The sequence below is a fragment of the Gadus morhua genome, chromosome 20 (genome assembly GCF_902167405.1).
Source record: "Gadus morhua chromosome 20, gadMor3.0, whole genome shotgun sequence".
NCBI classification, from domain to species: Eukaryota; Metazoa; Chordata; class Actinopteri; order Gadiformes; family Gadidae; genus Gadus; species Gadus morhua.
In genome coordinates, this window is record NC_044067.1 from 8,137,470 (window position 1) to 8,161,461 (window position 23,992).

Sequence of the window (23,992 nt, forward strand, 5' to 3'; positions counted from 1 at the left end):
CCCATATCACTTTTGAATGCAGATGCAAAGCTTATAGCCAAAGTCATAGCAAAGAGGCTGGACAATCTCCTTCCAGGTCTAATTCATGTAGGCCAGAATGGATTTGTTAGAGGCAGACAAAATTTAAGAAGGGTGCTCAATGTTGTTCATGACGAATTTACTTATTTGAAATATTGCTCAGATTTGGTTTTGGAGAAAGAATTATTAGATGGATAAAATTGCTCTACAACAATCCCACTGATGAAGTTCTGACGAACACAATTATAACCCTTTACCCTAACCAGGGGTATACGACAGGGGTGCCCATTGTCACCTCTCTTATTTGTCCTGTCGCTCGAACCCCTAGCAATGACAATCAGATCTCATCCCTTAATAACAAGAGTTACAATTGGAAATGATGAACAACGTCTGGGCCTCTTTGCTGACGATATTGTTATCTTCATGAGACAGTTAGCGCCAGTCTTACCATCACTTACAAAACTGTTGGAAACTTTTGGAAGTATCTCTGGTTATAAGGTGAATCACAGAAAATCTAATATTATGTTTTTTAGGAAAACTGAGAGGGACAATCCCCCATTAGTGAATACATTTCATAACTCGCCCCATGGCTTTACCTATCTAGGAATAAAAATAACTCCAGATATCAATGACATAGTTCCTACGAACTATAACCCAATCTTAAAATCTGTATCAGAATCCCTTAAAAGATGGTCAGAGCTTCCCATTTCTATAATTGGCCGTGTCAACATTATTAAGATTAATATCTTACCAAAACTTTTATATTTATTCCAATCTATCCCTTTTCAGCCCCCATCAAATCTATTCCCCAAATGGAAAGAAATGACAAAACTTTATTTGGAACAACAAACGCCCAAGACTTAGACTCACCCTACTGTATTTGCCATTCGAAAGAGGAGGACTCCAAGTTCCGAACTTTGTCTGGTATTATTGGGCGGCCCAGATTAGTGCAGCAATGTTCTGGTTCTCAGACAATTCCACAATACCCTGGGTCACAATAGAAAGGGCCAATACATCTCCTCTCCCACTAAAGCTCTATCTGTACTATAATACATTGAAAAACCTGCTTAAAGACACTCATAACCCATTTGTCAAGAATACAATAAGAGTCTGGTATATAATTCAATCTTACTTTAAAATAGAACCAGCTATATCATGCTTTACACCGATTTGGGGAAACTGCAGATTTTCAAAAATGACCTTTGCTTTAAATTTTGGGCGGAGAGAGGGATTAGTAAAGTTATGGATACGTATAATGACAACGTTCTGCTTTATAGCTTTGATGATTTGAAAACAATTTATAATATCCCCGGAAAACATTTTTTCAAATACCTACAAATTAGGAGTTATATTTTAACAGCACTCAAACAGTCTCCCCTAAGACCACTTTGGTCTAGTCTCGAAAAGGCTGTTCTTGACCATCTTAAATGATGTGGACAGGTCTCCTTGATATACAAGATCCTTGTGAATGAGTCTAAAGAATCATCAGATAAAAGTAGACTGGCCTGGTATAGAGGTTTGGATGTAGAGATTGCTGAGGACGAATGGGAGAGAGTTTGCCTTGATGTACAAACCCAGACTATTAACACCAGATATAAACTATTACAATTTAAATGGATCATGCGTATCTTATTTTTTCTTATTATTATTATTATTTGCTTGTACTTTATTTTTTCATCAATAATTTGTCTGTGTGTTGTAAGATTTGAAAACTCAATAACTATATTTCTCAAAATAAATAAAACGAACTCCCTGAACCAATTAGTGAAGAGATGCCCTGATTGTTCAGAAATTACCCAGGACCGGGTAAATTGGCTCATGCAGATGCATGAACAGTCAAAGAGAGACAGGTCCTCTCAAGGCACATTTCGCTCACTAATAGCTAACAGATGGCTATGACATTCCTCATGAATTACAATTTATTCATTCAGGAGGATTGAATCCACGGTGTGAGACAGTCTTAAAATTAAAACTATTTTACCATTTAGTATCGTATTTTTCTAGGCGCTGGTATCCTGGTGTTTCTTACACTTTCCGACAGTTTAATCAAATGTTTTATACATTTATGACTTTGTATTATAATGGTGTGCCCTAGTGGAATGGGATGTGATGATTTGTGTCCGTGTGAGATTGTTTGATTTTGCCAACAGGTGACCAACCTAGTTTCCCGCCTGGGGATTAACAAAGTGTGTTTATTTTTTCTAGTAGAGCTACAGTACCAAGGTTTTTGAGAGAGAGAGAGAGAGAGAGAGAGAGAGAGAGCGAGCGCGCGCGAGAGCGCTCTCTTCTTGGTACAAACAACAATATCTGAATCTGTTTAAACCTTTACCTATATCTGTGTTTGGGGGCCTCAGCCTGTAGAATACAAATGAACTGTGAAAAAGTGGGATCACCTGAAGAACGTCCCTATGGTATGCATACCGTGCACAACAATATGTACTTTGTATGGGTAGGTGCGGTATGTACAAAAAGAAAAAGTATGCAGCTGTCGTCTTTCATGCCTTCAGCCATTGGCTCCTCTAACAAATGTACCTGGAGTGCTCTTTGATGTTATTCTTCACATTATTGCCAAAACTTTTGTGCATTTCTTTATGACCTTGCTGCACTGGGCTCCCCCAGACCAATTAAGCAGGAGGGTGATGTTGAAAGATGGTTTATTGTCGAGTTTGAAGAGAATGTTACTGAGAAGGTGATCCACGTTGAGATCTCCTGAGAGTGTGTGGACATGGCTGGTTTAACCTGCACATTGATTACTCAATGTACAACAGGTGTGCAGCCTCACCCAGCCCCTGAGTCGGCACACGCACACACACACACACACACACCACATTATCTATGTGTTATTTGCTTTGTATGGCATAGTACTACTCTGACTTAGCCTGGTTCTACCAGACTCTCGTACTTCACTTCATTTCATTTCATTTGTACAGAGAGTCTGGACCTAATCAATTGACAAACGTTAACTCACTTGAAGGCGGGTGTCTGTTGAAGTTTAAAATGATTGGATCTGCCCAGTGCCACTCTGGATCTGCCATAACCAATCGCTAACGTTTGGTTGTGACGTATGTCATGCGCCGGGAATCACGCGCAGGTTGTACACAAACCAAACACCTTGCGCGTCTGCACGAAAATTTCCGTCAACGACGGAAATTTTCCGTCGTTGGAAATATTGCACATTATAAATCAACTACCGACCTACAACAACAACTCAAACTGGCGTACGACTTTATCGTCATTGTTCTCAGACACGCCCTCTGTTCGCTGATTGGTGGCCGCTGTGGCGGCACCAGAAAACCAAATTACATACATCAGGTCCAGACCTAGTACTGAAGGGAAATTCAAATTGAGCGGAAGTACTTAGGCGGGCGGAGCCAGGCTAACTCTTACTACTTTTGTAAAACAAACTACACCTGGGGGACATTCAAGTTTTGAATTTAATCATTGAATCCTAGATTCTTGCAGAGAAGAAGAAAGACCAACCAAGCTGTTCCTTTGCCCCGGCCTGGTTTTCAGCACAGCAGGTGTCCTCACTGGGTTTGTGTGATTGTTTCCCTCTCAGATCGGATGTAAGATCACGGTGCTGCTCTTCATCTACTTCCTGGCCACCAACTACTACTGGATCCTGGTGGAGGGGCTGTACCTCCACAGCCTCATCTTCATGGCCTTCCTGTCCGACTCCAAGTACCTGTGGAGGCTGACACTCATCGGATGGGGTACGAAACCCACCACGACAATGTGATTCAATACTCGATACTAACTATGAAACAACAGATCACATGCTAACACCTGATGATAACTTTCATTCATACGCCATTCACAAGCAGACAGTCAATTATTGAATTATGATTCTTTTCTTTAAAAGAATTATGAATAAATACACATAATACAATAGTGAATATCACCATTCTCTATATGATCCAAAACTACCTAAAGGTACCCTTACTTGCTCCTTGTTTAGGGTATCTTGCTCTAGAATGCCCACAGGTAAGGCACCTTTAAGGCTGCGAGTAAACTCTGCGACTCAACCACGTAATGCATAGGAAATACTTTGTTGTGTTTCCTGGAGTTGAATTGTTCAGCATGTCCCCAGTGGCAAGGTGGGTGGCTGTGTTTAGGACATCATTAACCAGATTCCACTGTTTCTGAACTGTTTCGACCTTTGAAGCTATTGCTTCAAAGGTCTTGGATTCAACCACTCCGTTTCCCAGCGCTCACAGCACATCGCACTGGTGAAAGCCCTTCCAGGGAGTCAGAGCTGATTTAAATCAAGCAAAGAATATGAGGCTTACGGTGACCATTCTGGATTATTATTAAAGGTGGCATATTATACCACCGGGTATGAGTGCGATTAGCCGTTACAAGCCGTTTTGAAAATCTGCCTCTTCTGACATCACAAGTGGGCGTGTCCACCTAGATGTGTGCTGCATAGATCAGTCTACCAGCCTACCCAGTGGACTGTAGCAAACCTTTTAGGGTGTAGCAACATCACTTGTTAATGCGTGGCCCGCATGCAGAGGATAGACCAGCTGCTGCCCTGGGAGAAAGCTCTGCTCAAATGGGGTGGAATTAGATTTGCCCGCAACGCCGGTTCATTCGTGTGGCAATACAAGAAGTGTGGGCACATACAAGTGTAGAACAGACGACTAGGTTGCTGCTTCCGGAGCAAAGTGAAGTTTATGTATCTTACACACAGGGTCAAGCTTAAGTCACATCAAGTGACCATGACATGCTTGTATTGAGGCGTTCTCAGCTTTGAGACATGACCGTAACAATACAATGACATGACTATGATTCATAACGAGGCAGAGGATGCAAGTTGAAGTGAGGCTGATCATGGATCCTTTGCTATATTCTCATTGGGGGCTAACCTTTTTTTTCAGTTGTTTTTTGCTTTTGACAAACAAAACAACTTATTTTTTTGTTATGTAAGGATGATGTCAAAACATGCTGGTGGTTAGAAGACTGGACCAATTATATTTGCTGCCCATCTCCCTGGTTGGCATATAATTATGCAACCCAATGGAAAGCCTTTCTTACTCCTCTCTTTAAGAGATCAGTCCTGTACCTCTGCTTTTTAAATAATAGCTAGTTGCATGGCTTTTCTGACAGGGAGAAAATGAATCAGCTGTAATTTGAAAAATAATTATGAGATTTGTTTACACAATTCTTGAGAAGTAATACGCTTTTATTCAGAGACATCCAAAGGGGGACCCACTTCAAAAAATTCATATTATATTCTACATCCTGTTAGATTTTTCATGCTGCTTGATACCAAATGTTTCCATTTTATAATAAACACAATAACCATGGAGGAGTGGGATTACATCCAAACTAATGATGTTAGAAAGACTCCCCTGAGAAAGAATATATTTAGGGAACTCAATGTTGGCTTGTTGTGTGTTCCCAGGTGTTCCCGCTGTGTTTGTGGCAGCATGGGCGGTCGTCAGAGCAACCCTGGCCGACACCAGGTGGGATGTAGCGACACTTTGTTTCTATGGTAGAGCGGGCCATCAGCGGCTGGTAACTTCACTACACTGTCAGGTCCTCAGTCCAGCTCTCATCTTCTTTGGACTGAGTCCCAGTCTTGATTAACGCAATAATTTGGATTACGATAATCAACGGATTAGAGCGCCGGAAATATAACCCTCTGAAATGGTAGGCAACGCATAATCTGCTGTGAGAGATTTTCTGTCTACCATGAGGCCTTGGCTTCTGAAACACAGGGCTGAGATAGATTTTTATTATAAGCCGAGCAACTTTGTTTTGACGGTGCCATTTTTGTTTTCACAGTAATTGTGTTTTTATTTGTGGGTCAATGGTCAATATTTGTTGACACTGGGGGTAAAAGTGATGGATTACAGCCGTAAACAGGTGAGAATAAAGTGGGTAAAATTATAAACCCGAATCCCATTGGCTGCAATCTTCACACATGCAGTTTGTTTGTACTGGTTTGTAATGAAACCTGAAGAGCTTTTGGTCTTCAGCAGGGTTAATTTCTTATTTCTCAATACACGTCACTTCTAAAGTGGCATGTGTTATTTTTTTTTTAACAGCTCCTCTTCAGTCAACATTTTTTAAAGGGTGTTTTTAACAGTTATATCCTTGTTAGTACTTCACAACAAATCTCTATAACATGTTCTGTAAGTGGGGTGTCTAATTTAATTGACTCGGCATTCTTCATTCTCAGACTAGTTTATGCATTTCAACACTGAAGTTGTACTAGGTTATATGTAGAGCAGCCAATCATCATCATCCCTGCTCATTTAGCTCAAGCTTCATCAAAGATTAATTCCCTATTATATATTCCACAATCAGAGTGTAGGCGAGATGTACCCAGGGAAGTTCTATTTTTGCAATGCCAAGAGAGTAAATTACTTGATAAGTTGTTGTGTTTATTTCCTTTCATATGACCTGACACATCCGCACCAGATACAGACATACACAAGTGCTTCCAGGAAGGTGCATTGTATACACTTGCAGAACAAAGAGTCTCTATGTGAATGTCTCATACCGAGCAATACTTTGTGTGACCCCGGTTTGCCAACGCAAGCTACATGCTAGTCCTTTGGGAAGGACGCGCATTGCACGTATTTGAGACTCCAATGTCTTGTATTCCACATGAACTGGGTGAAAGCGGTTCAGTTAGGCGACAGTGGCGTCAGCTGGCTTGTTGACACCGCATTGTACACTACAAAGCTTAGTTTCTGATTTTGAAGTAGCTGAAATATTTACAAAGTTACCAAAGTTCAACCACTGCTTTTTCTGTTCTGTATCTAAGCAATGCGTTTTTCGATTCCAGTGCTTACAGGGACTAATTCAAAGAATAGATGGCTTTTCTCCCCCTGCATCGTGACATAGCGGTTGAATAGATTATTGTGAGATGGGATCAGTCCTGTACTGTTTTTTAAGTAATAGCTAGGTACATGTCCATTCTGACAGGGAGCCAATTACACAGCTGTCATCCGAAAATAATATGAAAAAATGTTTCTACTCAATTCTTGATAATTCTGGCAGGCAAGTAATATGCTTTTATTCAGAGACATCCAGAGTGGGAAAATTCATATTCAACATCCTATTCAAGCTGCTAGTTTATTCATGCAACTTTATACCAACTGTGTTACTTTTATACAGACATAATAACATTTGTTTACCTGTATCCACATTCCTCTTTGGTAATTGTCATTTTCACTGTGGGGGTGATTCAGGTAGAGGTAGCTGACTTGTCTACACGCAGTGTACACCACAGCGCACAATCTGGGCTGCTTTTTGTCTGATTTCAAGTAGCCAAAATATTGGCAAAAGACCAAAATAATAATATTACTTGCTTACTTTTATACAGACATAATAACATTTGTTTACCTGTATCCACATTCCTCTATGGTAATTGTCATTTTCACTATGGGGGTGATTCAGGTAGAGGTAGCTGACTTGTCTACACGTAGTGTACACCACAGCGCACACCACAGCGCACAATCTGGGCTGCTTTTTGTCTGATTTCAAGTAGCCAAAATATTGGCAAAAGACCAAAGTTAAACTGCATCTTTTGTTAACCACCTTTTCTGTCCAGTATCTATGGGATGCGTTTTCTGTTTTTGTTTTGTTTTTCCCAGTGCTTACAGGGATTGGTTCGAGGGATAGCTGGCTTTTCTCTCCCTGCATCGTGACATAGCAGTTTCAAACAAACTCATTGAAATCAAATCATTTTCAGACATCATGCTTTTATCCTCTCCTAAGTGGCTCACATCTGCAATGTTGCTCTTTAGTGTGAGAGGGAAACGGAGGAGATGGATAACGCATTACCAGCTGGCTGTGTATTTGATCTCCTCGTGGGCTTCCCCCGAGTCTATGGTATTATCATGGGTCCCTAGACCAGTGTTTCTCTTTAACCTTCCCAAAATCAGAGCACGGGAACATGTGATTCTCACGGTGCTCATCTGCTTTGCTTCCTGGTGCTATGGTTTCCTCCCACTCGTCTAAACATGCAGGTTAAAACTCCTGGCCTGCCCACTCCTGGCCTGCCCATAATCAAAGCCAGCCCACTGAATCTGGAGTTGGTTCCCGGGCACTGAGACCTCAACGCTGCTGGCTCGTAGGATGGGTTAAATGCAGGGAATGAATTTCTCCATGGGAGTAATAAAGTATATAATGTTTTGCTTGTAACCCTTTAACTGATTGGTGCTTTGAGAGTGTTCGGAAATCAACCCGGTGTGAAAGATGTCTTAATGAGATGGGCGGGGGAGGGGAGGAGGTCGGAGGCAATACACTGAAGGAGGTCAGCGGGGATAGGGCTGATGGGGAAGGGGGCTTGGTGGTGGGAGATGACCACGGATAGCACCTCATTGGGAGAACGCGGTGAGAAGGAAATGAGAGCAGCAGGAGGAGGCTGTAGGAACGGTGGTGTCAGCAGAGTGGGGGGAATGAGGAGCGTATATCATCGATCTTTTTTTTTTCCAAAATACCAATCAGCAATCCTGCTGTTAGGCGACAGGACAGAGAGGGTCCAAAGTGGAGCACAAAGTAGAGGATCTGTCTCGGTACTCACTCCACCACCTCCTCCTTAATAACCTGTCTGTGTTTTTACTGTCGAACCACCTACTCCTTAATTATCCAATCTCTGTATAAACTGTCTTACTCCTACCTGCTCCTTAATGGCCCGTCAGTCTTCCCGTCAGTGTGAGTCGTTCTGCTAATGGCATTTGAGATATGCTTAAATAAGCTGGTGTATCAGACAAAAAACAAAGCAAATTCTCTCTTGGTCATCACGTGCGTGGGCTTCTGCTTCATTAATGGCTTTTCGTGACAACAGTGCCATTTCTGAATTAATCAAAATAATTGGCAGACCTCAAGGGAGCAAATCCTCCATGTCAACACCTCCAGGCTAGAGGACTGCTTCTTAATCTACTCCAAAAGTTCATGAACCTCCCAAATGTTTGAGAGGAAGATTTGGGGAAGATTTGGGGAACTTGATGCAGGGGTGCGATGGCTTTTAAGCTTTCGTTTCTTTTTCCGATAACAACTTTGCTTGTAAACACACCGAGTGAGGACATGCTTTGACATGCATTCACAATTGATTAGCCCTCGTTATGGCTTACGCCGAGGCGAGGGCATTGTAAGCCATGAGCTAGTTGAAATGTGACACATTGACACGCAGTTAAAATATTTTGGCTATTTTTTATATAAGGAAGAGCCATAAGCAGATATTTACATAAATAAATAACTCAACAATTAGCATTTCAATCCGTAACATTTCAACTAGCTCTTAGTTTAAAATGGCATAGCTGCTGATTGAAAGCGACTGCAATATTGTTATCAATAAATCACATCCTATAACTATAGAATATAGAAAGATATATTCTACAAATAGAAACTGCTGGCTTTCCATGCCTCTTTGTTTACAAGAATCTTACTATCCACACTCCCAAAACCAACCAGCCAGCAGAAGATACATTAGTTGCGTCGAAAAGTTGGACAGCCAGATAAAGTGGACAGAACACTGTTTCTCTGAAAGTCTCCTACCTACTAACCGGGAGGAACTTGATCGTACACATATTGCATCTTTAATTGTATATTATTGCAATCTCCAAATGCACACACACACACACACACACACACACACACACACACACACACACACACACACACACACACACACACACACACACACACACACACAATCTCTTGCATTAAAATGCTAAAGCTTGATATTTCATTTCAGCAATCATCTAGTGTAACTCGTACCACCGTTAAGCCATTCTTAACAGCTTGTCTCGCAGTCAGATGCTGCTCCCAGGGAATGCTGATTTCCAGCTATGTGCCAATGCTAGTGTAGGGAAGAACAAGATTGAGCTTTCAGCGACCTGCATGGTAAACATACAGGCTGGGAGAGCATCCTCAAAATCAATCATTTTAGGGTTGCAGATCTGAGTGTGTGAAATATACAACACAATTGTTTGGCTATACGGAGCAGTATTGCTATTATAACTGTGCTCCTGCGAAGTTGCAGGGTTGGTGCCATTCACAAGGCAATAAGTTATTTACTGGAATGTATGTTAGATATACAAAAGAAATTATACAGCTTGACATGATGTTTAACAACATCACAACTTGACCACAACTTGACAACAGAGTGCTCTCGCTCTCTTTCTCACTCTCGCTTTTTCTCTCTATCTGCCATTTTCACCCCCTATAGAAATGTATCTATCCACTCTCGTTGATGCGATCACCTCTGGGTTGACAGAGGTTAAGCAGACGTGCGGGAGAGAAATGTATTCGAGGCCAAGCCTGATGCTGTTCTCCTACGAGACTTAGCACTAGTGCCTCTCAGGGGAAAATGAGTTTGCTATAGGAACCTTCTATAGGGAAGGGAATTGTCTTGAACCAGCAGTCCCTTCTGAAGGGACAAAGCCACTAATAGGGGCCGAAGAAAAATATATAAGAGAGAGAGAAGAATATAGTCCTCAGGATGGGAGGAGAATAGGCAGCGTGGGGACATTTCAATTGTATTTAGTTGCATGTGGTCGTACTTATTTCTTCAAAGCGTAAAAAAATAAAAAGGTAAATTCTAGACTTACAATTTCCGAAAATAGTTTGGTACCTTTATAAGTTATGTTCTTGACGGCCTATCGTAAACCTCATTCTGGGTTACCCGAAACGATGGGATGTCAGAATATTATTAATAAATTAAATGATAGAGACCTTTTTATTTCGTAGGCTTGTTTTTAAGCTTCCCTATCTCTATTTCGGGATATTTTGACTGCAGATTTTTCCAGCTATGTGACTGTTGGCAAGATGCTTCACAATAATAATTATGTGTCCTGAATTCATTAAATCTTTTCAGACCGTATTTCATAAAATTATCTTAATTATTTCCTGTCTTTCTATGTAATTATCAGTCTCTGAAATGGGGTTGGGCGTGAATAACATAGTGCCGGATAACAAGATGACCATTCACCTTTTTATACTGGCCAGATAACCCCTACCAGTTCACTTGTACTAGCTGATTAGCCCCAACCAGTTCCCCCCATACTGGCCCAATAACCCAGACTAGTTAACTTATACTGGCCCAATAACCAGCTGGTTCACCTTATACTGACCCACTAACCTCAACTCCTTTTTATATCGGCCAAATAACCCCAACCATTTCACCTTATACTGTCAACTATTAACCTTGTGTCTTAGGCCCAATCCAATTTATACCCCTTACCCCTTCCCCTTACCCCTCCCCCTTTGTTTTGAAGGGGTAAGGGGAAGGGGTAAGGGGTAGAAATGGGATTGGGCCTTAGTATTGTGGCTCCATCAGCCTCAAAACTAACTCTGTGGCTGCAGCAAGGCAGCCCCCACAGGGCTAACGTAGGAGTGTGGCCTGACGGGTGGTGACTAGTGGAGGGCAGCTCCAACACATTCCCTCATGTTAGCCACAGTCCTGATCGAGTGATTTGGGGACCGCGACGAAACCAGTACCTTTCGGCTGGCACTGGCTCTCAAAAAGCCCTAACGACCACACACTACTCTGCCCCACTGTTATTTATACGTCTCATAATAACATCGTACATCTCCTGCAACACATATAGAGAGCAGTTACGTTAGCAAAGACTCATTCGGACAAACATGAGCGCGGTTTGCCGCCACAAACGGGTGGCGCCAGATTCCTTCTCAGCGGCAGCGGTACCGGTAACGAAGCGTAGTGGCTTTTCCTGCCCCACCCACAGCAGGTTCTCTGGCCATCATAAGGTCGCTTGGTCCATCCCCGTTTTCCTCCTAGCTAGGTGTCGAGCTGAGCCAGACCCCTGATCCCTAATGGAGACTGATGAACTGGCTGGCGGACGGTTGCCTTGCATGGTTGACACCGCTGGTTGTGGTATGAATTTGCATACGCATTGGTGAATATGAGGCGGTAATTGTAGAGCGTGATGATTGTGCACTGGTCTGAAGTGCTGTATAAATTGAGTGAGTGCACTAACCATTTACCCTCACAGTTCAGCCACTTTGAGGTCTGCATATTAATCCTATGCTTTAAAAGGGCTCCACTTGCTGTTGAATGGGATGCCAGAGCAGCTTTGCCGTTGGGGTAGACAATTATTCTGTAATAATACACTTTTCCCTCCCCTTTGTCTCTGCAGGTGCTGGGAACAGAGTGCCGGCAACATTAAATGGATATATGAGGTCCCCATCTTGACAGCTATCGGGGTAAAATATTTGTTTGTTTGTGTGTGTGTGTGTGTGTGTGTCTGTGTGTGTGTGTGTCGGGGGGGGGGTGGGGGAGAACTGGCTACCTTCATCCAAAAGGGTGGACAATTTCTTGTGTAGGGCGATCATAACAAACTCTGGCCGCTTGTTGTTTTTGAATGGTTATTATTTCTCCTTGTTCAGGATGTGGATGGTTGTGGAGGATATGTCCTGCTTTGATCCACTGCAGATGGAGCCTGTGTGTTTTAGATCCTCTCATCATCTTCGTTAACACACCTTAACCACTGATTTTGTAGGCTGTGTGTTTGTATGTGTGTGTGTGTGTGTGTGTGTGTGTGTGTGTGTGTGTGTGTGTGTGTGTGTGTGTGTGGTTTTTTGAGAGATCATTAAAATGTAGTTGCAAGTATTATTTTTCCATGGGCGGTCACCATTGGAACCGTAAGCATCACAGGTGTTTTAAGCCTCCAAGAGAACCCATTGGACCGGTGTCATGTAACTAGCGGGTTTTGATGAAAGCCATAGAAATTGAAGAAAAACAAGACTTTCTCACAAAAGCACATTGAAAATAAGACATGATGTACTTTCTTTATCCCAGATGGGAGGGGGTGCCTTTGTAAAGCAGTCTTAGTGATCTTTGATGGGTACTCCTGCCCTGCCTTACCTTTTGATCTAGGTTGTGAACAAATTATATCTCTATCAAAGAGGAAAGGTGATTCTTCTGTGGCCCTTTTGAGAAGAATAAGACGTGTACCTTGCTAAGATGTGTGCTCTTAATATTAGTAGTTAGTAATTTTTGGACACTTTTTTCCAATTGTACTTTTATGTAATTGAATGGATGGTCAAACTCAAGGTTTTGAGCGTCTTGCTCAAGGACGCCTACATGTAGGTAGGCTGTGGACATTTGGGGATCGAAACCAGTAGCTTTGGGCAGCCTGGCCCAAACCACACCACACTTTGCTGCTCCCCTTAAGGGTGTCTTATCGAATATATTTGTTTAACTTTTCTGACATTTTGGTGGATGGATCTTTGGAGGGCAGCATATATCGATTCCTTCTCCGTGGCAGCTTTGTGGTTTGTGTGTGAGGGCACTTCCAACCATGTGGTTGATATCAATTGGACTAGACCAACTGAAACTGAAAATACATTTAAAAGGCAGTTTTCGGTTAAAGCAGCTTGTCTTAAGTTGTTAACGTTTTGCGCATAATTGTAGGGGCAGAAAAAGGAGCGAGGCAGTTTAAGTGTCCTAATCTCTATTCAATTATATGTGCAGAGCAAAAGCTCCCCACGTTGATTTAGCAGTGTTTGTGGTGGCTGGTTTCTTTGCTATGAGTACTTGAAGATGCAAAATATATAGTTGCAGTTTAATCTCAATTGGCCGGCTTTTGCATATATTAATAATTGTATTAATGAATACGATTATAATGTATTATACAATTATTATACGGTAATCAGATGACGGTCTATAGAAATAATACGATGCATGGCGTAGAGTCGGTGTGGGGAACTAGTAATTGGACCACCCCCCCTGTGAACAGGGACGTGGTTCGTCCTAGTGCTTTGGGTCGGCACCATCGGGGAACCCTTCACCCAACCGCCCTCTGTTGTCTTTCAGCTGAACTTCCTGCTGTTTGTGAACATTGTGCGCGTGCTGGCCACCAAGATCCGGGAAACCAACGCTGGAAGGTATGACACCAGGAAACAGTATAGGTAAGCAGGACTTACTCGGTCAGGTCTACTCGCATCACGCCTGTGTATCATTTGAAACTAGCCCTTTGGTTGATTTATTAGTACATAAAGAAGCTGAATTAATTTTCCCCTGAGTTGTATCTGAGCAGGAATGAGCGCCAAATCAGTTTCCACTGGTAGGTGAAGGCTGTGTGCCTCGGTGCTCGGACGCTTATAACCAAAGGTACTCATTTTTCAGAAGAAAGAGAAACAACCATGTATATTGCTGTCGGTACAGTAAGGATGTTCATAGAACAAGTGCCAAGCACTTGCTAGGTTGACCTATTCACCGTATTTAAAAAAGATGGGTACGGTAAGATGCCACACGATGCTAAGTACTATTTTAAGCGCCAGCACAAACAAACATACAATACGGAAAAAAAAAAAGAGGGAGGTTTTCCGGAGATTAAGGGAGGATGGGGGTATGAGTTTGCAGAGTCGAGGTGAACTAATATATGATAAAACCTATATATTTTCTGTCCAAAGGGAGTATAATTGAAGTCACTTTATCACTAAACACTCAAGACTTTCTGCCAATTTCCTGTTGGGTTGGATGCCAAGACAGAAAAAGATAAGGACCCTAACTGCTAACTATTAGCGGAGGCGAGCTATAATGTTTGAGTCATGTTCCGAACAAGAGAGGAAAACTATAGCCTCCCTGAGGGCAAGATAGCTTTTTGCTCCAGAGAAGAAACATTTTAGATACAAGACTCAATTTCCTGCACTGGTGAATTTTTCTGCATGTGAATCACAAACTAATGACCAAAACTCAGAGCCAACAACTGCCTATTAAAATGTGCCACTGCTTTTATTTTTACAGGGGCTGTAATGGAAATGAGTGCTGTGACTGTTTTTTGACTTCTTTGATGCTCTTTTAATGCTGCATATACATTGGTGAAGCAACCATGTAATGTTCAAATAAATAAACTAAACTAGACAAAAAAATAAACTGTATACATTACACAACTGTACTGCATTAGTGGGCATCGCTCATTATTTCTCACTGCTACTGTGGCACTAGCAATCCTGCCTCATTCACATTCAAAAAGATGGAAGCAAGAGTACACAATAGTTTTCAATACACAGTGATCCACCCTCTCCACCTATTCGAAGAATAGAGCCAGAGCACAAGACCTGATATGGTTACTGATACACTACCAATAAAAAGTTAAAAAGCCCCTAACAAACACCCACATTAAATAACATGGACTTTCAACAATATTGTGATCACAGTAGCAATAATGTGACACCTGTATCACCAAATCACAAAGAAGATTAAATTATTCATATTGTGAATGGTGAAAAACACTAGAAGTGCCTGAAAGGTTATGCCGGTAATTTACAGAGAAATAGTAAATAGAAAGTTGGACATTTCAAGCAGAGGGGGCAGTTTGTTATTTATGATTCAGTACTTAATGGTGCTGTACCTTTTCATTTGCGTTTAACCCGTTTGAACACCAAGGCAATCTCCATCTTCGGAGAATCCATCTTGGCTGTCAATCCCATTAGTGCACACGGGGCTTCGTCCCCGGCAGTATTACAGACGTTATCATGGAGAGGAGGCGGACCAAGAGCCAAGGGAGTTTTTTTTTGGTTGTTAATAGGGGTCTAACGACTTTGATTGTAATTCAGAAATCAATCAAAAATGATCAGGTGGGATCATGCCCCTAGCCAGCCAGGGTTTTTCAATCCCTGGCCAAAGCCCTGTTAGCGATATGAACTGCAGAATTCTAAAGGAGTTCTTGACTCTGCACGTCATTGATGGTGGCCAGCTGTTGCCACCTCCTCCACACCCATGCGTCTACATATCGTTTACGGTTGAATCTAGAGCATTATGTAATGCTGCTTAATTCTTCTGATGCACGATCAATACTCAAACACAAGGAAATACATGGAATTGTGCACTCACGCTCGACCTCGGGGGTACAGCAATGATTCAATCTTCCTTGGCGAACCTTTCCCAAAGGGATGTGACGTGAGCCCCCACTCCGTTCAGCATTTAACGTGGCTGTCACTCCATTCTGTGACTGATTCTTCACATTAATATAATATAATTGCCCTCTTTCTTATTTTTCTGTCGTAAAGGCAGCGTCAGCGTCTCTGCTATAGACCTCTGAAGAATAAGTCCTGCATCCGAGGCTCTGGCACTATCAGTCAAATGTCGATGGGAAATAACATGGGGTTTTTGAATGCTCGTACTTAACGAACTCTGTGGGTGGCGAAGAATTAAAAGTTCAAAATGTGAGCAGCTTTTACTTCTTCGCCTCCTACAGAGTTTGTTATGTACGATCATTCAGAAAAACCCATATTCTTTCCCATAGACATTTGACCGATGGAACCAGGAGACCTCGAAGGCCGGACTTATTCTTCAGAGGTCTATTAATGTTACATGGTCGATCCTTTGTCAATCACAGTTGTAGAAGAAACATTTAAGCTTGCCTTTTATAACATAAACAATTCGCAGACAATTTTGGCAGGGTAAATTCAAAGTATTTCTGGGTTGTTATTGTGTCTTTCTGTTTGAACCATTTGCATGCAAAAGGAATAATTGGACGATAATGGTGAATCACAGAACAAGAATAACAGTTGTTGCTGTATTGATTGACGACAGCTTGGGTTAAGGAATGAATCTTTTTAAATGTGCATGCATGTATATTTATGTTGCAACCGCGTCATTATCCTATAAAGTTAAAGGTCAAATAAACAAACTAATTTAAACAAAATAAGACCTTTGGAGCAAGGCACTGATATATTTTTTTCTTTGCCAACCTCTTCCAAAAGGAACGTGAGATTTGAATCTGTTCAGTGAGTTAACAACTCTGAACGATTCACTCTGTGAACGACTCACTCTTTGAACGACTCACTCTGTGAACGAATCTTCACATTAATCGAATCCAATCTAATGTAAGCAATCAGCTGCTTAGGCACCTCTGCTACTGATGTCACTTAGTTGAATCCCATCCTTTGTCACGCTTCAAGAAAAATACACCTACAAGCAATTAGTCTTGCTGGGCCTGAGTCCACCGAAAGCCTTTGGTGTCTTTCCACTGATGTGTTCTATGGATAGACTGTCAATTGATCTTCAGAAAGACTTTTGTTGGTGTGTGGAAGGATTTAAACTATCCAGTCTTCTGGTCTAGTCAATTGCATCCAGCCAAAAGTCAATATTAGCTTTTGGCTTTAGAACAACTCTAAAGCTTAAAATGTGATTGTTTTAAATATTGGAAATGTATTAAACAAATGTTATAGCAAGGGCCAACGGTTCTTTTATAATATTGTGTTGAATAACATATTTTATAACAGAGTGGATATTACCGGTATTTGTGATTGATTGTTTCTGTTAATGAGCTGCCCCAGCTGGTCTTTGAGAAAGTAAAAGTGAGTTTTCTGCTGTTGTTACTTTGTGTTTGCCTCTATTCTAAGTTCCCTGGCATTTTACTATTCACACACAAATATAGCCCTTAATCACAGTTACCGTCTCAAAGGGCTTCACCCACATACACACAAAAACATGCAGGCCTACACTCAAACACAGGCAGACATGCGCACGTGCATACACATACGTGGACACAGGGCCGTAGCACCAAATCCTGGGCCCCTATACTATCGGTACTGATGGACCCCCTGCGCCAGATTGTTGACGGGGGGGGGGGGGGGGGGGGGGTCCGGAACGATTGTTGACGGGGGGGGGGGGGGGGGGGGGGGGGGGGGGAAGATAATTTTTTTTTTTTTTTTGGTCATGGGCCCCCCCTCGGCCTTGGGGCCCCCCCACAACTGTCCCCTTTGTCCCCGCAGTCCGACGGCCCTGCGTGGACATACACAAACACACACGCACGCCCACAAGCACACGTGTTTCATGGTCTGTCTTTCTCCCTCGCTGTTTAATCCAAAAGAAGATGGCTGTGATCATGATGCTTTACAATGACCCGCTGCTGCTCGGAAAAACATTGGCGTTGGCACATATGACAACAGCAGGTTGGCGGTCAGTGTCTAACTCAATTTATCTTATCAACCATTTTTGTAAATTTGTTGAAATGCTCATGACGTACACACATTTGGTGTATGCGACTGTCAGATTACAGGCTGTCCGCCTGTAATAAGTCTGCCCAATCGTTCCATTTGGCCCAAAGGACATGATTGGACAGCCTACCTGCCCGGCTACCTGTGTGCACTCTGCCTCTGCCTTCGTTGCGCGTTAGTGTTTCACAGGTTAGGCTGACCCAGTGCTAAAGAGGCGGTCACTCTCTTTTGGGGCAGGGCCTATGGAGAGTGGCTTTTGGTTGGGATTTTTTCGTTTGGATACTTTCAATATCAAGCTATCCTCGGCTGGTTTCCCCAGATTACCTTCCCTACTTTAAATATGTCACCATTTCACCCCGCCGATTTGTAGACAGTATACCACTCAGGCGCTTGGTGACAGGTGGCAGCCCAGACGTAGCCGACCCATTTGGGTGTAAGGTTTGCCATTTTATTAAAAAAAAAACAGCCATTAGGTGTATTTTATTGAAGAAATGGTTGAAGGCAATTTCTGCACAACATGGTTTCAGCAATTTTGTGTGTCTGAGGCAAGCGCTCGACGCTCTTGGAGGTGAGTTTTTCTGCTCCACACATGAAAGCAGCCCCAGGGCCCCCTGAGATTGAGGAGGCAGAGGTAGAGATGAAGGCTGGTGAGCCACGGGTCATGGCAGAGCCATTGAAGAGACTATGAAACACAAAATAGCCTCCAGTTACATTTACATATTGATCGTTTATTTCACCTGCATGCATGTGGCATTAAGCTTCAATGAACAGGTGCAAGTTGGTACTCTACGCTTCAATTGATGCATTGAAATAGCCCAAGTTTGACTTTTATTTTTATTGTTTTTTTACATAAGCCCTAAGGTGCAGACATGTTTATTTAAAGAGATGGTGTCTGTGAAGTAATGGTGAATCTGTAATATTGTTTGAAGAGCAATGGCAGACATTTGTTATTGTTATGAAGGCAAATCTACAACCTGTGTGGGATGGTGAATAATGGTGTCCCGGATCCTCTGATTCTAGCAGCCTGTCTCAAAAATAGAATTGGTTTTTAGATTCCTTCAGAAATGTTGTGTCTCAATTCCTGCCCTCTCATCGATCCTACCAGAGACCTAACCTTAAGCCCTTTGTCAAGTTACCTCCTGCGGTATTTAGAAGCTACAGGCATTTTTTGTACAGTTTACTGAACATTTCCAATAGTATGGAAATCTATGGCATCTATTAGGAATAGGAAATAATAAAAAAGATTCAGCCAGAACACCTAGGAAAAAAACACTGACCATCATTGCCCCTGATCTGATGTTATGAATGTTTTTAAAAATTCATTGGGTTTTTGAAAGTGAAGTTTGAGATAAGATGAGCCAAGAGAGTGCATAGATATGAGAAATGTGTGAACCGTGAGAATGAGAAAAATATTCATTCTGAGATCATGTCAAGCCAGCACAAAGGGTTAAAGTTAATTATTCATTGTTGATATAAGAAATAATCCTGCCTGGGTGTAGTATTTGGATGCTTTGTAAATACATACAAATTACATTGGCAGTGGAAAAGTCAGTTGCAATTGGACAATGAGTCTTGAGCCCTGTGTGAGACAGAGTGTCGAAGAGGAATGTGTGCTTACATTCCTGACAGGAGCAGGAGAGTGTGTAAACCTCCCAATATTACTCTGTATTTTCATCTTTCTGTCCTGCCAATAGCTCAACGGAGATACATCACTAACCAATTCATTAGCCCACAAAAGCATCTGCTCATTATCCAGCATAATCTATTCTTGATTGATCATTTATTTATTCATGATTATGTTTCTCTGTGTGTGTGTGTGTGTGTGTGTGTGTGTGTGTGTGTGTGTGTGTGTGATTAAATAGTAAATGAACTGCATATGTATAGCGCTTTACTAACCAGTGTCCAATTAAAGCGCTTTACAATTAAGGGCTAACATTCATCCGTTCATGGTGTCAGCCCTGCAAGGCAACAGCCAGCTCGTCGGGAGCAGCTGGGTTTTGGTGTCTTGCTCAGGGACAGGACACCTCTTAACTTTTTTCCGAAGGGGCTCGAACTAGCCAGTCCACCCGCTTACCCGACCTGAGCCACTGCCGCCCTGTCTGTGTGTGGCGCACACAGTTTATTCAAATGTTTTCCGAGGTGCTCATCTAACCGTTATGTTCATGATTGGAAGACGTTCAAAAGTGAGATGAAAGCTTCTCTCATAGTGACGTGCGTTGGGACCGTGGGATATTGGAAATGCTCGACCCATGGGGAAAGGGTGATTGCCAAATACGGCCACAGCGCCTATGAAGTTATAGTTGGAAAGCAATATTAGAATAGAATCTTTATTTGTCATTGGGTTAAATACAGTGTATTTACAAAACGAAATTAAGGTGCAGATCTTGTTGAGTGCTTTTTTTTTTAAATTTAAAAGAATAAATAGAATACAGTACGAAATATTAATAAATGTATAACAACAATAACCCCAATAACCCCTCCCCCTGCCTTCCACTTAAGGCACAATTAAGTGTGCGACACCCTCCCCTCCCTCCCAGACAACAACCCTCCCGCCAACATATGTCTGAATAGCAGCACGTCCAGGAAGGTAAGCATAATGAGGAATGTCCAGAGGTAGTGCTGATCGTTCATTTAGTTATTTATGTATTGCACAGGGGTTATTGTTTGTTTAGTTTACTTATGGCCCCGGGGAAGAAGCTGTTGGTTAGTCTGGTGGTGCGTGATTTCATTGACCTGTATCGCCTGCCAGAGGGAAGCAGATCGAACAGGTGGTGAGCAGGGTGCGCAGCGTCTTTTAGAATGGATCTGGTCCTGTTTCGGCAGCGGGAGCTGGCCAGCTCTTCCAGGGAGGGCAGTGGGCAGCCTGTGATCTTCTGAGCTGTGCCTATGACCCTCTGAAGTGCCGTCCTGTTTGCCGCCGAACTCCCAGCATACCATGCAGTGATGCAGTAAGTGAGCACACTTTCAATGGTTGAGCGGTAGAAGGTCAACCACCAGCAGCTTTGTTCAAGATGGTTTTTTATGAGAATTCTCAGAAAGTGTAGTCGCTGCTGGGCCTTCTTCTTTATTGCTGTTGTGTTTGTAGACCAAGAAAGCTCCTGAGAGATGTATGTTCCCAGGAACTTGCAGGATGGAACCACGCAGTCCCCGTTGATGTGCAGGGGGGCATGGGCTGGGCTGTGTCGTCTGGAGTCTAGGATGATTTCCTTAGTTTTGGATGTGTTTAGTTGGAGGTTACGTGCTGAACCCCATGCTGACAGCTGCTGGACCTCATCTCTATATGCCATCTCGTCACCCCCAGAGATGAGTCCGACCACAGTGGTGTCGTCAGCAAATTTTATAATGAGGCGGGAGGGGGAGCAGTCAGATGTGTATAGAGTATACAGAAGTGGGCTCAGCACGCAGCCTTGGGAGGAGCCAGTGTTGAGTGTGAGGGGGGAGGAGAGATGGGGGCCGAGTCTCACTTGTTATGGTCTGTTGGAAAGGAAGTCCTTTATCCAAGCGCAGGTGGAGGCAGGGAGGTGTAGGCCCAGTAGTTTATTTATCAGGATGTCCGGGATTATTGTATTGAAGGCTGAGCTGTAATCTATGAAGAGCAGTCTTGCATAGGTGCCTGGGTGTTCGAGGCGGCTCAGCGTAGAGTGGAGGGTGATGGCGATGGCGTCCTTAGTAGAGCGGTTAGCCCTATAAGCAAACTGGTGGGGATCAAATGATGCTGGGAGGCAGGCTGGCCTTGATGTGCTTGGCAACCAGCCTCTCCAGGCATTTCATCACCACCGACGTGAGTGCAATGTGCCTGAGGTCATTTTCGCTTTTGCCAGACCGTTCTAGCATATGGCATACTTTCTGTGTCGATGACTCAAAAACTTCATTGGGGAAATGGGCTAGAACAATAATAAGGCCAAAAGAATATTTCAGATCGTATGATCTTGCCCTGCTGCAATCACACACAATAATACTTGTGCTGTCCACGGCCAAATGTTCTCTGGGGGAATGGGAGTTTGGTGGTGTTCCAGCAGATCCTTCAGCTAGAAAGTAACCTGTGTAACAATGCCAGCACCCAGTCTGCAAAGTCAAGCACAAAGCCTTTGTACCACGGAAACCACAACATTAGCATCACTTTGTATGATTTACACACTGTCGTATCGAAAAACAGTGATTGCGAGCAAGATTATCAGTTTGTTGTAAAAGCCTGATGTCGGCTGGCTATGCGTGAATAAAGAATACAAACAAAGATGTTTCTAGAAAATACGGCATTTGTCCCATAAGGCATGCCCTAGAACAGGGGTCACCAACCTTTTTTGAACCTGAGAGCTACTTCATGGGTACTGAGTCATACGAAGGGCACCCAGTTTGATACACTCTTCTGAAATAACACATTTGCTCAGTTTGCCTTTAGTTATATATTATTATTAATGACACTCATCTATGTGAAGACGCTGATCATGTTAATGATTTCTCACAATAATTATCAACAATGACTTAAAAAAGTTGGGAAAGAGTTGTTCAAGAATGAGTTGTGCTATTTTTAGAACAGGCCTGCGGGCGCCTCATATGGTCCTTGCGGGCGCACAGGTGCCCTATGTTATAGCACTGTTATAGCACTGTTATAGCACTGTTATAGCACTGTTATAGCACTGTTATAGCACACATAGCACTATGTTGGTGAACCCCTTTCCTAGAAAATAATAATTGCAGGTTAGGTTTGGTGCTAACATTATTTTATTTCGACTGCATAATCAATTTCACAGTATTTGCCTCCAATTTCTGAGCTTGGATTTACTTTTGCATTTGTTATTTTATGCATGAAGATGCAGAGAGAGTTAGACATGCAGCAAGTGCGGCAGGAATCAAACCCGCGTCACTGCAGTGCCGTAAGGACTGATCTTTAAAGCTACGACCCACTGGGGTGCCCCGAGATGGGTTTTCAAACAGACACTATTAAAGTTTATTAGGCAGGCAATTAGGGCAGGGTGAAAGGGCAGTAATTATGTAATGTTATCGCGTAGCTCTGCTGTTTTTAACCTTTTGCATGCGATCCAAAGGAATAGTCAGATGATAACACTGAATCACACAACGAGCAGAAAGTTGTTGTGACGCCTTGTGGATTAGTGGGCTCTTCAGCGACCAATCCTAATTAATTCCTTTTATGTTGGAACCCAGACAGGGTGCTGAACTAACATAATTCATAATGCATCAGTTGATCCAAGACGCTGTCAGCCGTGTCATCGTTTTGTTGAACTTCCAGTCGGGTTTTTGGTATTTGTTTTTAGCTTGACGTGGTTGGTTGTGCAAGTGCTCCTGGGAGCGATGGAATTGTTAGCCTCTCCTGTTCCACCATTTACCGGGCCCGATTGGCTAAAGTGTGAAGGTAATACCAGAAGACTATGTGTTTACTGCCTGGGAGATCCATGATACTGAACAAACCCTCTGTCAGTGATGGCTGTCAGACTATAGAGCTATTCAAAACTTGTTCAAACAAATTTAAATGTTGCTTCCAGCACCTTTTAATGATGGTGTGTGTCTTGTGTGTGTCGTTGTGTATGTGCCTTGTGTATGTATCTGGTGTGCGCATGTGTGTTTATGTCTGGGTGTTTGTCTTGTTGAAAGGGCGTCATATTGTGTTTGTGTGTGTGTCTTGTTTTTTGGTCTTGTTGGGCGTTTGTCTTGTTGGTGTGTGTGTGTGTGTGTGTGTGTGTGTGTGTGTGTGTGTGTGTGTGTGTGTGTGTGTGTGTGTGTGTGTGTGTGTGTGTGTGTGTGTGTCCACAGGAAACTGGCCAAGTCCACTCTGGTGCTGGTGTTGGTGTTCGGGGTCCACTACATCATCTTCGTGGGATTACCGCAGACGACTAAAGGGCCAAGCTGGGAGGTCCGCATGTACTTTGAGCTCTTCTTCAACTCCTTCCAGGTACACTCACACCAGGCAATAGGACAGGTCCATTAACCTATTACTTTTACCATAATGAAGGTATTCTTGCAGTTCTTAAGGCCCTTGAACACAAGTATCCCCTTAATAATGGGGCATAGTGGGCAGGGCTGTCGT

The 23,992-nt window shown here is 42.7% G+C and overlaps 1 protein-coding gene across 1 annotated transcript in view; it reads left to right on the forward strand.

Annotated features, from left to right (window-relative positions):
• LOC115533555 (parathyroid hormone 2 receptor-like) overlaps positions 1-23,992 on the forward strand; it is a 53,424-nt gene that overhangs the window by 22,810 nt on the left and 6,622 nt on the right. The window contains 5 exon segments of the mRNA XM_030344102.1: positions 3,578-3,731; positions 5,426-5,486; positions 12,138-12,204; positions 13,817-13,911; positions 23,719-23,857. Of these exon segments, the coding sequence (XP_030199962.1) occupies positions 3,578-3,731; positions 5,426-5,486; positions 12,138-12,204; positions 13,817-13,911; positions 23,719-23,857 (516 nt within the window).